This window comes from Notolepis coatsorum (genome assembly GCF_963971535.1).
Source record: "Notolepis coatsorum genome assembly, chromosome: 17".
Taxonomy (NCBI): Eukaryota; Metazoa; Chordata; class Actinopteri; order Aulopiformes; family Paralepididae; genus Notolepis; species Notolepis coatsorum.
The window spans coordinates 68208485-68225081 of NC_140181.1; the positions used below are offsets into that span (position 1 = coordinate 68208485).

Genomic DNA, 16597 nt, shown 5'->3' on the forward strand with positions numbered 1-16597 from the left:
AAAACACAGAACGACTCCAACTCATTCAAAACTCGGCAGCTAGGCTACTAACTAGAACCAAGAGGAGAGACCACATCAGTCCAGTATTAGCTAACCTACACTGGCTTCCGGTAACATTTAGAATTGATTTCAAGGTCCTCCTCCTTATTCAAAGCACTAAATGGAACAGGACCAAGCTACATTGCAAATTCTCTAGTCAACTATGTGCCTCCTAGAACATTGCGATTAGGGCTGCAACTAACGATTATTTTGGTAGTCGACTAATCTGTCGATAGTTTTTTTCGATTGGTCGACTAATCTAACGATTATTTCTGTCACACCCTCCATCTCTGCTTCCTGTGGGCGCGGCTCCTTTTCTGGGCACTTAGCAGACTTCTTAGCTTAAAGGAAAACTCCAACATTTTGGGAAATTAGCTTATTTAACATCTTCCCTGGAGTTAGACAAGAAGATACATAAATTTTTTGTCTCTGTGCGTGCATTTAGCTTAGGGAACAGTCGCTCTGTTAGCATAGCTTAGCTTCATCACTGGAAGTGAGGCGGGCCGGAGCCTGGCGTTCCCTTACAGTGTATAGTTTGATTGATTGATTGAAAAGTTTATTAACAGATTGCAGAATACACTCCAAATACAACTCCAAAACGTTCATGTAAACATGTTGTGACCTGTGTATTCACCACGTGGAGAAATAAAAAATAATTGAATTAGACAATTACGTTTTATAAGCAAATATACTCGGAACAATTTTTTTGCCCAACCACTCCTCTCTGAGCGCAGCCAGTGATTTCAACGTGTCGTCGTGATTGTTGACATTCTCATTCATTCAAATGATCCGAACCGATTGAAGTTTATGGATACCATGACTTGAAATCCTCTTACCTTGACGATTAAAAGCCTCCCCAATTTAGAAAACAGTAATCCAATGGCTGGTATTGTTATACCGGACGCTCTGAGCTAACCGGAGCTAACACAGATCAGGATGGTAAAATATATATAATGACTTCCTTTCTGGGGTTGTCAAAATAAAAGTGCGACGTTTATAGCAGCGGAAAACGTTTATTTTGTACATTATCTAACGTTAACACGAACCTAAACTAACTTTAGGTTAGTTGTAACGTTAGTTTAGGTTCGTGTTAACGTTAGATAATGTACAAAATAAACGTTTTCCGCTGCTATAAACATCGCACTTTTATTTTGACAACCCCAGAAAGGAAGTCATTATATATACTTTACCATCCTGATCTGTGTTAGCTCCGGATAGCTCAGAGCGTCCGGTATAACAATACCAGCCATTGGATTACTGTTTTCTAAATTGGGGAGGCTTTTAATCGTCAAGGTAAGAGGATTTCAAGTCATGGTATCCATAAACTTCAATCGGTTCGGATCATTTGAATGAATGAGAATGTCAACAATCACGACGACACGTTGAAATCACTGGCTGCGCTCAGAGAGGAGTGGTTGGGCAAAAAAATTGTTCCGAGTATATTTGCTTATAAAACGTAATTGTCTAATTCAATTATTTTTTATTTCTCCACGTGGTGAATACACAGGTCACAACATGTTTACATGAACGTTTTGGAGTTGTATTTGGAGTGTATTCTGCAATCTGTTAATAAACTTTTCAATCAATCAATCAAACTATACACTGTAAGGGAACGCCAGGCTCCGGCCCCGCCTCACTTCCAGTGATGAAGCTAAGCTATGCTAACGGAGCGACTGTTCCCTAAGCTAAATGCACGCACAGAGACAAAAAATGTATGTATCTTCTTGTCTAACTCCAGGGAAGATGTTAAATAAGCTAATTTCCCAAAATGTTGGAGTTTTCCTTTAAGCTAAGAAGTCTGCTAAGTGCCCAGAAAAGGAGGCCCACAGGAAGCAGAGATGGAGGGTGTGACAGAAATAATCGTTAGATTAGTCGACCAATCGAAAAAACTATCGACAGATTAGTCGACTACCAAAATAATCGTTAGTTGCAGCCCTAATCGCAATGTTCTAGGAGGCACATAGTTGACTAGAGAATTTGCAATGTAGCTTGGTCCTGTTCCATTTAGTGCTTTTTGGGGGGCCCCTCTCAGTGCTGGGCCCTTGGAATCATCCTAAGCTACCCCCCCCCCAGCTACGCCCCTGCGTTTGGGGGAACTAATGGGATAACTGGGGTTGCAACAAAAGTGCAACTAGGGCTAAAAACACAATAAAATAAAAATAATAATAATAATAATAATAATAATAATAATAATAATAATAATAATAATAATAATAATAATAATAATAATAATAATAAAAATAATAATAATAATAATAATAATAATAATAATAATAATAATAATAATAATAATAATAATAATAATAATAATAATAATAATAATAATAATAATAATAATAATAATATATCCTTCTTAGCAGACTTCTTAGCTTAACATCCCAGGGAACTAATGGGATAACTGGGGATGTTGTTTGCTCCTGACAAGAGTCTCAAAGTCTGGGGTGATGGTAGACAAAGCAACTCTGAGGTCATGCTCAATGTCCAATCTGTTTCTCTGCTTTGTCTTCAGCTGGACCAGAGCTGAGAAGCCACTTTCACAAAGATAGAAAATTATATTTTTTGCGACGCATCGACGCAAAAATTCGGCGTCGACGAGTTTTTATGATCGACGTCGTCGATTATGTCTATTAATCGTTGCAGCCCTAATTGCGATCATCTACTACTGGTCTATTGAAGGTTCCAAGCCACAGTCTAAGGAAAATCGGGGATGCAGCCTTTGCAAACTATGCACCAAAGTTATGGAACACACTACCTATGGACATTAGGGAAGCTAGATCTCTTAATATTTTCTAAAATAAGCTAAAAACGTACCTCTTCACCATAGCCTTCTAATACACTCTAGCACTATTTCACTCTGTCCATTCTATTGCATAATTTTACTATATATTTTATTCCACAATTTTATTGCACTGTATTATTTTACTCTGTCTATTACTTTTTATTACAGGTTCAAAACTGTCAGGTATTAAACTGTGTGGGTATCAAACAAGAGACTGTTGGGCTTTAAAACTGTAGGACTCGGGCCTAGAACTGCACCCTGAGAGAGGGAACTGCGCCCTGAAAGGTGGTTTGCCCTGAGTGGGAGGTTCGAAGGGTCAAAGTGGGTATAAAACAGGAGGGAAGACTGTCAAGTTTTAAACTGTGGATACCAAACAGAGAAGGTAAAGACGACTTTGAACTGTTGAACAGTAATCCAGAGCCATTTTATTGCACTGTAAAAAAAAAGTTTTGATATTCTATTCTATTCTACTATTTTATTGCACTGCACTATTTTACTCTGTCTATTTTATCTTACTCTTTTTATCATTGTCTATTTAAAACTGAATCAAACAATAAACAAGGTGGCCTGTTGGGATGTTAGATCCTAATGTGAAAAACTGTGATTTTATATGTCTGCACTTTGTGCTCATTTTATGCCTGTATTTTTTCTGTTGTGAAGCACTTTGAGCTGCAGTTTCTGTATGAAAGGTGCTATATAAATAAAGTGTATTATTATTATTATTATTATTATTATTATTATTATTATTATTATTATTAACACTTTGGTTGCCTAAGGTTAAATTAATGATATACCATAGATTGCCAGCGCTATTTGTCTATGGAGAAAGTCCCCTTCTTTGCAGGGCTATAACTTTTTAAATTCTATTGCTACATTGCCATTATTAGGGCCCATTCAAAGTCCTATATGTATTGTTCATTGTGTAGCAACGTTAAACTTTTTCATTCACATATTCATAGTAAAGTATGGTCTAATGTATAAGTATGTTTTCATCTCTTTCTGCAGCTTTCTCCAGAACGTGATATATAGCCCCAAATGCATTATATTGATGATGAAATACAGTTTGATAGCAATCAGCGCGATATAAAAAATTCCAACTAGACGTACTTCTAGAAGTTACTACACGTCATCTGATGTTGACCGGATGGGCGAGGGGGCGTTTATAATTCCGTGGGCAGCGTTATACCAATCATCTAATGTGGGTCAAATGTTGATAATATCAGTTATTATCGAAGACGGTAACGTTACACGCTGAAACTCACCCCAGTCTCCGCGCGCCGTTGGGCGATCATCGTCGAGTAGAAATTTTATCATTATGGGATATATTATTACCCGGTCCATCTCCAGCTTGTATAATGGTATATACGTCCAAATCATGTTGTTTATCGAGTTATTGGCAATCGATCGCTATGTAGAGTGACGAGCTAGAGTCACGGGACATGTACAGAGTGGCCGGAAGCAATACGGACGTCTAGCAAAACCTCTAGTGCGCTTCCTGTTAAGCGCTTGCGCCGATCGGCCACCAGATGGCGCTCCTGAACCGCCAGAGAGCTCAGTGGGTCCTGCTGGTGGATCTCAGGCCAGCGGAGGGACATTATGAATCCGATCGCAGATTTTTGAAATATTGATATAAAGACGACGTACAGCGTCCCCCGGCAACTTTAGCATGGCCAGCAAAGACGTCTAAAGACGGCTCCCGGCACCCAAAGTGTTAATAGACAGCCAAAATGGGCATAGGCGATTGTGGCACAATTGTGGTTTTCCCCAGTATCATCTATAGACCTGCACTAATGGATGTGATGGTTAATAATAAATGTGGTGAAGTACCGGTGTAGTTGGTTGAAGCAGTGGGGTTGTCTTGTCTGCTGTGACGGTTTCCATCCTGCTCCAGGCTCTCCTTCTCTCCTTTCTCCTGGCGCCTGTCCAAACCTCTAGAGCACGGAGAGCCCTCCCTCTCCTCCTCCTCCCCATTACATTCCTCTGTTTTCAGCTCCGGCAGGCCTGTCAGTTCTTGTATATCTGAGCCCCTGCCACAGTCTGAGGCCACAGACTCCCCCGCTGGAATTGTCCACCCGACGTCTGCCGTGACCTGGGGGGAGTTTGGGTCATGGCAGCCATTCACTCGCTCAGTAGCAGGTTGCTGAAACCCGTCCATGGTTTGTGGTCAGGCTTCGACAGCTGCTCCCCCCTCCTGTCACGTTGCCAACATGGCTCCTCTACATAGGAGAAGGAAAAAATTACATATCAGAAATAAATAAAAAAATTAAAACAACAATAACAACAATAAAAGCAAACAGCATGGGGATATAGAGCCAAAGCAAGAACACAATAACCCCAAATTACTGCTAGGAACACATAGTAAACAAAAGATGGTGTGATAAGTTGGTACTACTACAACTACAGCTACTACAGAAAGTTAGACTGAGACTTAAGACTTCTAATAGACAGTTCAATCAATATTTGTGAACAGGAGCTACTCTCTCCCAAAGCCAGAAACCAGATAAGTAAGAATCAAATAGGGCTGGGCGATAAAACAATAACGATAATTACGCGATATATTTTAATAATCGATATCGAATCGATTGATAAAAAAATATATAAATAAAAAAGAAAATTGTGTGACCTGCAACAGGGCAGTTTTAAAACCAGAGACAGTGGACAGACTTGTCTTTCTTGCCTGCAACTTAAAGTAATGGCTTTGCTTGTCCAAATGACAATACTGACCAAATTGAGATTTATTTTTCTCTTGTCCATTTATTTTGTTAGCTTTCTAATTTAAAATACAGTTTGAAACCGTCTGTACACAGTAGGCTATGTGTGCTAGCAGAGCTAGTATCCAGTAGGGGTGGGACGATACATCGATCCAGATCGATACATCGATGTAATTATCAACAATCGAATCGGATCGATGCGATGTAATAAGATCGATTCATATCGATACTCTTATTTTGAAAATCCTGTGGCGAGTCTCATATCCGCCCAAGAACAACAGCAGTAGCTCCGTGTGTGTAGATGTTACAGCATAGCATTCTCCCTTTCTGTGTGTGTGTGTGTGCGCGAGTCTTTGGAAAGACCAGATGAGGTCAGAGGAGTTTGATGTTTAAATGTTATTTAAACATAAACAATATAATACATAATAAATGTAGGCCTATACATGATCATGCAACATCAACAAATTGTTGTAGGAACGGTTTGGGAGAGGGAGGTTGTGAGTTTTGAGTTCCAAAAAATGTAGCTTAAAGTTTAAAGCTCAATATATCAAAACGTGGCACTTTACAGTGAACAGGAGGTCTATTTGTATTAAAAACAATAGATTGATTTTCCTTTAAATGTCTGGAAGAGCTCAAAAATACAAATGTCAAATGATATTTTCATTACCTTTTTTTTGTTGATCTAAATGTTACTGATTGTGTTAAATGGGCATATGATATCATCTCATATCGATCGCAGGCACCTGAATCTAATCGTATCGTATTGTATCGTGAGAGACTTTGTGATATCGGCAAATATCGTATCGTTGTCCAAAGAATCGATATCATATCGTATCATGATGAAACTGGTGATTCCCACCCCTAGTATCCAGTCGTGTGTGGTGGTTTGTCCACCAAAAAAGCGCAAAAAGTTAGAAAATAAACTAGCAGAGCCAGAACTATTCAACTCCCCTGGAGCCACAGCCAGCAGAGAATCCTGTTTACTTTCGCTTTCAAACCAGCTGCAGAGTGTGAGGGGCTGTAACACTAAAGATGGCGGCAATGACAAAGAATTGCTGCAAAATAAACATACATCTGTTGTTTATTAAAAAAGAAAAAAAATGTATACTTATAACAATATCGATAATTATCGATATAGAGTGATATGATAACATTATCATATCGTTATCGTGATATAATTTTTGGCCATATCGCCCAGCCATAGAATCAAACATGTTATGTCATCAAGTATAAAGTCTGGAGCTGCTCCATTGACAATGAATGGGAGACTGATTTTGTGGACCGACAAGACGTTAGTTTTCTTTTTTATCCAAATTATCTTTATTCTATAGTACTGGTTTCAGTTCTGAAACTGAACACGTACCTATGAACTCAGAACATTCCCCTGGGTGCTCTCAGTGTCATCTATAAAATCTTTCTCATTTCATTGTCTATGGAGCAGCTTCAGACTGTATACTTGATGACATGGGAGACAGTTGTTAATTTTCACTAATATTTTGTACTCTTAAGACCATAGGAATAACATGTATGAATTATGAAATTGGGAATAGTTCCCCTTTAAGACCTTAGTCAGATTTGCTAGACATCTAAATCTACCTGTTGCATAAAACATGGCCATCTCTAGTGATAGCATTTTGAAAAAATGAAAAAATAAAAGTACTAACAATATAAAGCATGGTCACTCCTATTATAATATTTTTGTTCATAGAAGGTTTAAAGTGCTGAAAGCAGAGCTGAAATATAGATTCAGATTTTAGATAACTCGATTGATTGATTGAAAACATTAACAGATTGCAGAATGGGTACAATACAGTACAGCTCAATACACACAATTGTTAAGGGTATGCAGACCAGAGAAAGACTTTGTCTTGTTTACATCAGGGTCCCCCATTTTCAATTCATAATGACATTTATAACATACACAACATATGTATGAAACCGTCATCATGACATTTATGACATACAGATATACAGTAGTTACATTTGTGATATACAAGATATGCAAATATACAGTACTGTTACAGAGATCCTAACAGAGAATATATAGATATGAGGGGGAGGAAACTGTACATTAGGAGGGGGGGTTCGGACATTTACGGGGGCCAGTTTCGAACTGCAGCCTCCCGTAGGTGCTCTTTGAGAGCAGTTTTGAAGGTGGGTAGGGATTCAAAAAAAATTACGGCTGTGGGTAGGGCGTTCCACATTGATGTGGTATAATTGCGAAACGTGTTTAGTCCCTTGTTTGAACCGAATCTACGATGCACATGATTTGTGGAACTCCCTCTGGTGTTGTGGTATTCACTGTCACTGACCTTTGGGAAGTACCTCGACATGTACATGGGTACCATAGTGGTGTGGTGTATCTTGTAGACCAGGCCCATTGCAAGTTGCTGTACTCTGTAAGATTCGTCTACTCTAAGCCATCCTAGGTTGTCAAAATGGGCAGGGGTGAGGTGGGTTTTAAGAGTAAGGTCAAGCAGTAGTCTGACCAGTTTTTTTGTGATGTTGGTAATCTTGTTTTTAGTGCCTTTGAGGTGCTTTGGTACCATGAGGTGCAAGCATAGTCGTAGTACCCTTGAATGAGTGCTCCTGCTAGAGTCTTCAGGGTATTCTTGTTTACCAGAGTTGATCCGGTACAAGAATCTTGTTCGTTGGTTGTATTTTTTTTTTATTACATTGGTTGCCATTTTGTCACAGGAAAGATTTGCCTCTAGGATGGACCCCAGGTATGTAATTTCATCTTTCCTTGTGACAATATTGTCACCCACTGTAACAGAGAAGCCGTTTGTCTTGCGGAGTTTGTTATTTGATCCGAAGAGAATGGACTGTTTTACCCAGGTGTAATGATGAGTTTGTTATCGGCGAGCCAGGTGTTCTGCCTCAAAAAGTCTTAATGTTTATGCAACAGACTGTCTTATTTAGACTGGTCTAACTAGAGAATTCTAGACCAGTTAGATCAGCCTTAAATTAAGTTTATGCAACATAATGTGCCTAGTAATGTGTGGATTTAGGTCCACTCACTGACCATTATATACGTATAAGGTGAATGTTTTGTCCTTGATGGCACACTTAGTCAAATAAAAATAATAGTTATTAGTACACAATAGTAACATATTCACATGTATATGGAGAACCCTCTACGACGAGCTAGTCAAGATGAGAAGCTCGTTCAGCCACAGACTCATACCCCCCCCCGACACTCAACTAACCGCCTCGGACAGTCCTTCATACCAGCGGCCATCAGGCTCCACAACAGTGAGCAGCGACTAGCGGCCTCCAGGCTCCACAACAGGGGGCAGCGACTGCTGCCAGACATTGACCTAGGACTAATAGGAACCCAAGGAGGACAATAACACTACCTTAGGCATACTGCACCTTATGTGGATACTGTGATACTGTGAATAATGTATATTTCAGTGGATACTGTGAATAATGTATATTTCAGTAGATAGTCAATTATAACACTACCTTATGCATACTGCACCTTATGTGACACTGAATACTGTGAATATATTTTCAGTTAGTTAGATAGTAAATTATATTGACCTATTTGTTTACACTACCTGTACCCCCCCCCCCCCCCTTCCCCATGCTGCTATGATGCCTGAATTTCCCCAAGGGGATCAATAAAGGAATATCTTATTTTATCTTATCTTAACAGACTGGCATGTATTTTTGCATGCATCTGAAAATAAAACGTCACAATACCATACAATGATTCACATTTTTGTTTAATATGGATTAATATGGATGAAACAGCACGTTATGTGAAGGTTTGGCCTAATAGTTTATTGTGCAAAACATCAGTGATTAGAACTGTTCAGACTTGCCACCAAGTGAACCGACCTGTCGCACAGGTTCACAACAGCCAATCTTTTCATTCTGGAAGGGCTTGGCTCTGAAACTAGATACACGGTGGTATGTGATGAAAGAATAGTTACAGTATAAAACATATGGTTAACTTAAACTTTTCTGTTTGGGTAAAAGAAAATGTCGAGCGGAGCTCTCGGACCGCCAGTCAGAATTCTAGCTACGTTAGCTAACTTACTAACCTTGCTGTCACAGTGGAACGCTGCTAGCTAACGCGTTAGCTGTATTTGTTTGTGTGGGTGACCCACATTTAGGTGTAACTGGCTTGTCAAGTTAGCTTACCTCATCAATAGCGTTGCTGGTTTGGAATGATTAGGCTATCAGATATTGTCCAGTCTAAAGTAACAAGTGAATTGGCTAACTACTAACTTACACGTCTTGTGCCAGACTGCTTGTTGACGAGTTGTTTGCATAGACTAGCGGGAGTTAGCATTAAGGTAAACGTTAGCCAGGTTGCTAACAACACTTCAGCTGCATAACCTATCGATACTAGATTAGAACGCTGCGGGGCGGAGGCTACAGCAAGACAGGAAGCGCCAGGGTTTATGGGAAATGTAGTCTTATACATTTATATAATTACAGTAAACAAAATTATAACAACCGACAGATATTATTTGGTTGAAGCAGCTTTAATAATAACAGCAGGTTTGAAGAAAGTACATAAGTTTCCCTTAAAAAGGCGACAGAAAAAAACTGAACATTTTCGAAACTATCTTTTTATACATATATATATACACTCCATTTGAATGAATGAACAAATTTTATTTGTATAGATTGAACTGTTTACAGGGAAGAGGAAGGTGGGAGAGGAAAGGGACAAAGAAAATGAATCAAATATATCAGTGTCCCCCTAAATTTTTTAAAGGGAGTCATCTTGACCCCTCCCAAGTCATCCTGGGTCAAACACTAACGTTAGGACCTTATCTTTTCTTCTTTGCAACCAGATTGTGCAACACCTGTAACCGCCTCCTCTGGAAGTCTTGCCTACTGCGAAGGGCTGCAGTTGGACTAATGGACTCTTTTGCTTTTCTTTTGCTCTCAGGTCAATTTTGAGAATGAAGGTGGTGACATTTCTCCGTCTCAGCTTCTTGGTTATGTCTAGGTTGGCTTCTGTACCTCATGCTTGAGAGTTTGATGTTTCTACAGAGCTTCACATTAACTGGACAATGCTTGCTCTCTCTTGAGTAGTGTTGAGTGGCAGACTGCTGCACTGCTTCAAGTTTCTTTAATAGTTGTCATACAGAAGTACAGAATACTTTCATACAAAATGCTTCTTACTGTTACGCTCCAGAGACTGTGCTAGACAAGATAGTATCAAATAACATAGTATAGCATGTAATTTAGAAGAAGAAAATGAGGTCACAGTGTTCGGTATAGACATATGTACAATGTTCTGAGTTACCATATAATATACAATACTATGCAGTGTACTAATGTACAGTACTATATAGTGCAAAGCAGAAATGGGATGAGGTACAATTTAGGTACAATTTACAGTAAGGTGTACGAGTTGTAGTGCAATCCTTCATCAATAAATATAAAGTGTGGGGAGTGGGTGCTACAGTGTGTTTGTTTAAAGTGGGTGTGTGCTATAAAGTGTGTGGAGTGGGTGCTACAGTGTGTCTGTTTAAAGTGAGTGTGTGCGTGTGGATGTGTGTGCTATGTGCGTTTGGTGGTTGTTGTTGTGTAGTGTTCATTGTTCGTTTAGCAGTCTGATGGCCTGGGGATAGAAGCTTCTTCTGAGTCTTTCTGTGCTCGCCTTGAGACTCCGGTATCGCTTGCCTGACCGCAGCAGTTCAAAGAGGCAGTTGTTCGGGTGACTGGAGTCTTTAATGATTCTCTTAGCCTTGCCCTTGCAACGCTTGTTGTAAATGTTCTGGAGGGTGGGGAGCCCCCCTCCAATTGTGCGTTCGGCTGAACGTGTCACTCTTTGTAGTCTGCTTCGGTCTTGTGCAGTGCTATTCCCAAACCAGGAGGTGATGTTGCTTGCAAGTAACCTTGAGACAAAAAATGCTCTGAACTTCATAAAAGTCAGACAAAGCTTTCCAAAAGCTCAAACAGTGAACTCCAAGCCCACGTGGTTGAACAAAAAATTCAAAGAAACAGACTAAGAAATGACGTAAACACCATGATCAAAACCGCAAAAAAAATTCATCAATGACAAAACTCAACAAATCATGTTAAACCCAGATTCGGCTCAAACAAGGGACTAAACACGTTTCGCAATTATGCCACATCAATGTGGAACGCCCTACCCAAAGCTGTAAAGGAATGTGAATCCCTACCCACATTCAAAACCTCTCTCAAGGGACACCTACGGGAGACTGCAATTCAACACTGGCCCCTGTAAATATCCTAACCCAACCCCCTCCAATGTACAGTCATTTACCTAGTATGGTTTTGTCAATAGTTCAATGTACAATTGTGTTTGTTTGTACAGTGTCTCCTCCCCCCCCCCCTCAATGTACAGTGTTACTTGTTTATACAGTGTGCCCCCCGGCCCCCCAACCACCTCCAATGTAAATTACCCAGTATGGTTGTCAATATCCCAATGTACCCAACCCCCCCCCACCCAACCTCCTCCAATGTACAGTTTCTACGTCAAATGTATATACTCCCTTTTCTTGACTCCTTCTGTATCACAAACAGTACTGTATTTGCAAATCTGGTATGTCATAAATGTATAGATGTAGCAGTACTGACTATCTGTATGTCATGTATGTCATATATGTCTATATGAATTGAAAATGGGGGACCCTGATGGAAACAAGACAAACGTCTTTCTCAGGTCTGCATCCCCTTAACAATTGTATGTATTGAGCCGTACTGTATTGTACCCATTCTGCAATCTGTTAAATAAAGTTTTCATTCATTCATTCACTCAACAAAACTGCTAACATTATCGATAGCCAATGAAAATCTGTTATGCAAGAATAGCAGGTCTGATAAATGTTGCTTTCGCGTTTCACTTAGACCAGGTGGAAAAATAATCAAAACATACATAAAGCTCAATATAAAAAAAAAATAGTATCCTACTTCTGTCAGACCATATAATGGAAAGTTTGATTTATTGAAGCCACGCCCAATTTTGAGGTGATTTATGACCCTAAGCCCCGCCCCCTTTTCTGATTGGCCGAGGGGTTCAAGGAGGCAGGACTTCCGGTTTCGGAGGGGAGGGACATCCGGTTTCGGAAGGGGAGGGGTTATAGGGGGAGGGACATCCGGTTTCAGAATTTTTTCAAAATAAATCAACGGTTTGAAATTGGAATTTGTGTGTGTGTTTTCTTGGGTTTCCCTAGTGATGCAATGTGTCTATAAAGTGTAGAATGTCACAATCTTTAAGCAATTGTGTTCAGAAAATGGTTTCATGGAGAATGCCCCATGGAAGAGTTTGTTTGTTTCTCAGTGTGTGTGTTTCCGATCTGTTTGGCTGTCAAAGTAGAACTGTCAAAGTAGACTGAATATCTCTCTGTCAAACCCCTCGCTGTGACAGCCCCCTTCGCTATGACCGTCACAGAAAGAGGAGGATGAGCTCAGCGAATCAGGAAGTCTAAAAATTCTGTCAGAACCCTGGTAAGTATTGATTTACGACTTGAGGGGTGGCTTTAGGAGGCAGGAGAAATGGCGGAGCTCAGCGAATCAGGAAGTCTAAAACTTCTGTCAGAACCGTGGTAAGTATTGATTTACGACTTGAGGGGTGGCTTTAGGAGGCGGGAGAAATGAAAAAGGTCAGCGAATCAGCAAGTCGAAAACTTCTGTCAAGCTGGGGTATGTATTGATTTACGACTTTTTCTGATGTTCAATGATGTTCAATGATATCATTGAACACTTGTAAGGGTTCTGCAACAGATGTTGTGAGACAGTTGGATGGGAAGGAGCCGTCAAATGTGTGGCCTGGTTGTAAGCAATACAAAACCAAGGCGGCCCTCATCAACAGAATCGCCTCATTCTGATCAATCTGGTTGGAATTGTGACCTCTAGCTACTTTCTTAGCCACTCCTTGTTTGCGATGTATGTGTCCCTCCCTTTCTGGTGTTCACTCCATTCAGGCAGATATTTGAGGAGCTGTTGCTTGAATCTTGTTGCGTTGGGTTCATAATCAAGACACGAATGAAACAGAAACGTAAAAGTTAAGGTAAAACTCATTTTTGGGGAACCGCCATCTTGGAAATATGCAAATTAGGGGCCCAGACACACCCAATTATAAAAAGCATTCCAATGTGTTTCTAATGGCCAGGAAACACAATATAGACACCAAGTTTTTATTTGAAGCTCATTTGGTTCAAAGGTTTTTGCCAAAACCTTTTTCGGAGGGCGGCCATATTGATTTGGCCACCAGGGCGACCCCGGTGGGCGCTGGCTAGGGTGACCAGGTGTCCCCCTTTTGGTTGTACTGTCCCACCATTTGACCGAACGTCCCACATATTGAGAGGATGTCCCTCTTTTTGAAGCAAAAAAAAAACATTGGTCTCGGTGAAGACCATGTTATTCTAATAAAAAAAAATTACATTATCTATCTGTCCCACTTTGTCCCACCAAAATCTTACTGTTGTCCAACTTGTCCTGCTTTTGGACTTTTTGCATCTGGTCACCCTAGCGCTGGCTGAATCAAGTTTCAAGTTTCTTTAATAGTTGTCATACAGAAGTACAGAATACTTGTATACAAAATGCTTCTTACTGTTACGCTCCAGAGACTGTGCAAGACAAGATAAGTATGAAATAAAATAACATAGTATAGCATGTAAATTAGAAGTAAAAAAATGAGGTCACAGTGTTCAGTATTAGAACAGTCATTAGAACATACTCCGCTACATCTGGGCCAAATTTGGTGCTTTTGCACAAATTTAGCCTCATATAGCCCTAAGGCCCCCAACTATTCGAGCGACATTGTACTGTTGTACTTATTTTATGCCTATTCTTAAGTCTGCACGTTTACATTGCACTACTTTTATACCTATTCTTATGTCTGAAATGTATGCAATTTTTATTTTGTCAATTTATGTGCTGATTTTATGCACATTGCTGTGGTGCACTCTATAGATAGTTATTAATATTTATTATTGTTATATTGTAGAAATGTGTGCATTGAAATGTCTGTAAAGTCTCGATGACATTGAAAATGAGGGTGACCTCAATTGTAACCTCGAGAATAAATAAAGGTTGATGTACCACACCCTTGAGTGCAGCCTATGCAATGGTGGTGGCTAGATAGTAGATACCATAGTGAGGGATTTGGGGTGCTTTTTCAATGTATGTGATGTATAGATTGGGGGGGACCACAGCTAAAATGGTAGATCGAAATGTGCATGGAAGACTGTGATAGAACGGTGACCAGTGGATTGAATACACTGCCAGCGAGGGTGTTTTGTTTTGCATTCCTTGGAAGAACACAGATAAGAGCGAGTGTACTGTAGGCCCAGAGCGAGGGAGAGGGGTGGCCTGCAACAGTGAATGAAACGTTTAATGGTGTGAAAGGTTATTAACGCAGTTGTCATGACAACGCGGCACATGACAACCAGAAAGGGGTGGGCTATCGTTGCTACGGCGAGGGTCTATAAGTCGAACGGTGTTTCCGGGTGGAAGGCAGACTAAAATCTGGCTGAGACTAAGAGGGAAGAAACCAGGAGAGACTCTCTCTCTCCTCTTATCACAGAGGGGGGGGGGGAATGCCACATCATCAGTAGCTTCGGCTACCACGAGGATGGTCTTGGCTAACGAACAGGCCTGACCACTGTTGGACTGAGAGACAGAGGGACAATAGACTGGACTGAAAGATCATTATAGACGAACACACCGAAAGATCATTAGAATACTCTTCAAGGACGATACAATTTGATAACATCCGACAACATCTGATTATGAGGTTCTGTTTATAGCAATAAAACAACGCTTTTCCTCATAAGGTATCTCACAGTGTCGAAGTGTCGAATTCTTATGGAGGTGGAGAATTAGGATGGTTTATGGATTGCACTAACGGGGGAGATAAGGATCTTATCTGCCAGTATCGGGGAGACGTCAGGACCATTAAAATGACACAACGCAGAGGAATTGGATGGAGGGCCAAACAGACGAAGACGTGATACTGGCCAGTTTGATCAGGATCTTACAATAGCCAGTAAAGACACTTGTATATTTATACAAAATATTTATTTAAATTGTCCAGAACCATTTTACAGAGTTGACAGGGTCATCCTTTTAAATCAAACCAAGCTCTCTCTTATTCGTAATAAAGGCAGTCTGGCCTCCTTTAAAGATAAAACACAACTTTATTCAAGAACATTGGGAACATATTTTTATAAAAAGAACACACTAAAAGGAAAACCCGGCACTTTGGGCAAAGAGGCAGGGGCTCATGCCCTCTTTGGCCCCATCTGTGCATGTGCCTGAACCACAGCCAACCAATTTAATTGAGTCAGTAGGGATGGCGTCTGTGGTGCCGATAGGGAGCGTAGTGAGCGGCGTGCCTCTGGCGGTTCCGCATTACACATGGCTTTTCTGCCAAAGCAGGGGGCGGAAAGCGAGGACAGTGGTTGGCTGGTGGCAGGGTCGGTCTGTAGCCAACACCTGAAGAAGGAAAGAGGACATATTAACAAATGCCCAGGATGGCAAGGTGCAAGATCTGACATGAGGGCAGGCTGCGTGAATGCTTTACCCAACGCAGTTGTGCGATTTGCGAATCCGATGGCCACTGACGTTTCTGGTCATGTGACATGTGCACCAATCGTGTGACTGCAAGTTCTTTCGAGGGTTAAGCTTAGGCACTCTTTCGAAGTTGGTTAAGGTTAGAGTTTGTCTTAGAGCGTGACGGCAAGTTCTTTCGCCGGTTAAGCTTAGGCACTCTTTCGAAGTTGGTTATGGTTAGACTTTGTCTTAGAGCATGGCGATAGAACGCCAGGTGCTTTGCAGGCTGTTCGACGCGGAAATGGGCAGACACAGCTCGTCACGCTATTGGGCGCACATGTCACATGACCAGAAACATCAGTGGCCAATCAGATTCGCAAATCGCACAACTGCGTTGGGTAAAGCATACACGTGGCCAGGCTACACAATATTGGAATAATTCTCCCCGGTCTAATGGTATTCTCTAATTCAGTGGTTCTCAAACTGTGGTACTTAAAATTAAATAAAAAAAAAATTGCAGTCAGGTCACTGAATTTAGAAGCAGGCCAGGCCAGTGTTTCTAGTTGCGGCGGCGCGA

At 40.7% G+C, this 16597-nt stretch overlaps 2 protein-coding genes across 4 annotated transcripts in view; both read right to left on the reverse strand.

The window, feature by feature from the left end:
* Window positions 1-9841, reverse strand: part of ppardb (peroxisome proliferator-activated receptor delta b) — a 30488-nt gene extending 20647 nt beyond the window's left edge. Inside the window, exons 1-2 of one of the 2 annotated variants that reach the window (XM_084333256.1) lie at window positions 9773-9841; window positions 4646-5034 (exon numbers count right to left, since the gene is read on the reverse strand). In XM_084333256.1, the coding sequence (XP_084189382.1) occupies window positions 4646-4973 (328 nt within the window). In that variant the 5' untranslated portion in view covers window positions 4974-5034; window positions 9773-9841. Of the gene's footprint in view, window positions 1-4645; window positions 5035-9681 lie in introns of both variants that reach the window. The other variant, XM_084333255.1, reaches the window with a different exon arrangement.
* A 5869-nt stretch (window positions 9842-15710) lies between these two features.
* Window positions 15711-16597, reverse strand: part of fam113 (family with sequence similarity 113) — a 51411-nt gene continuing 50524 nt past the window's right edge. For both annotated transcript variants that reach the window (XM_084332639.1, XM_084332638.1), the window contains one exon: window positions 15711-15963. In XM_084332639.1, the coding sequence (XP_084188765.1) occupies window positions 15812-15963 (152 nt within the window). In that variant the 3' untranslated portion in view covers window positions 15711-15811. The remainder of the gene's footprint in view (window positions 15964-16597) is intronic.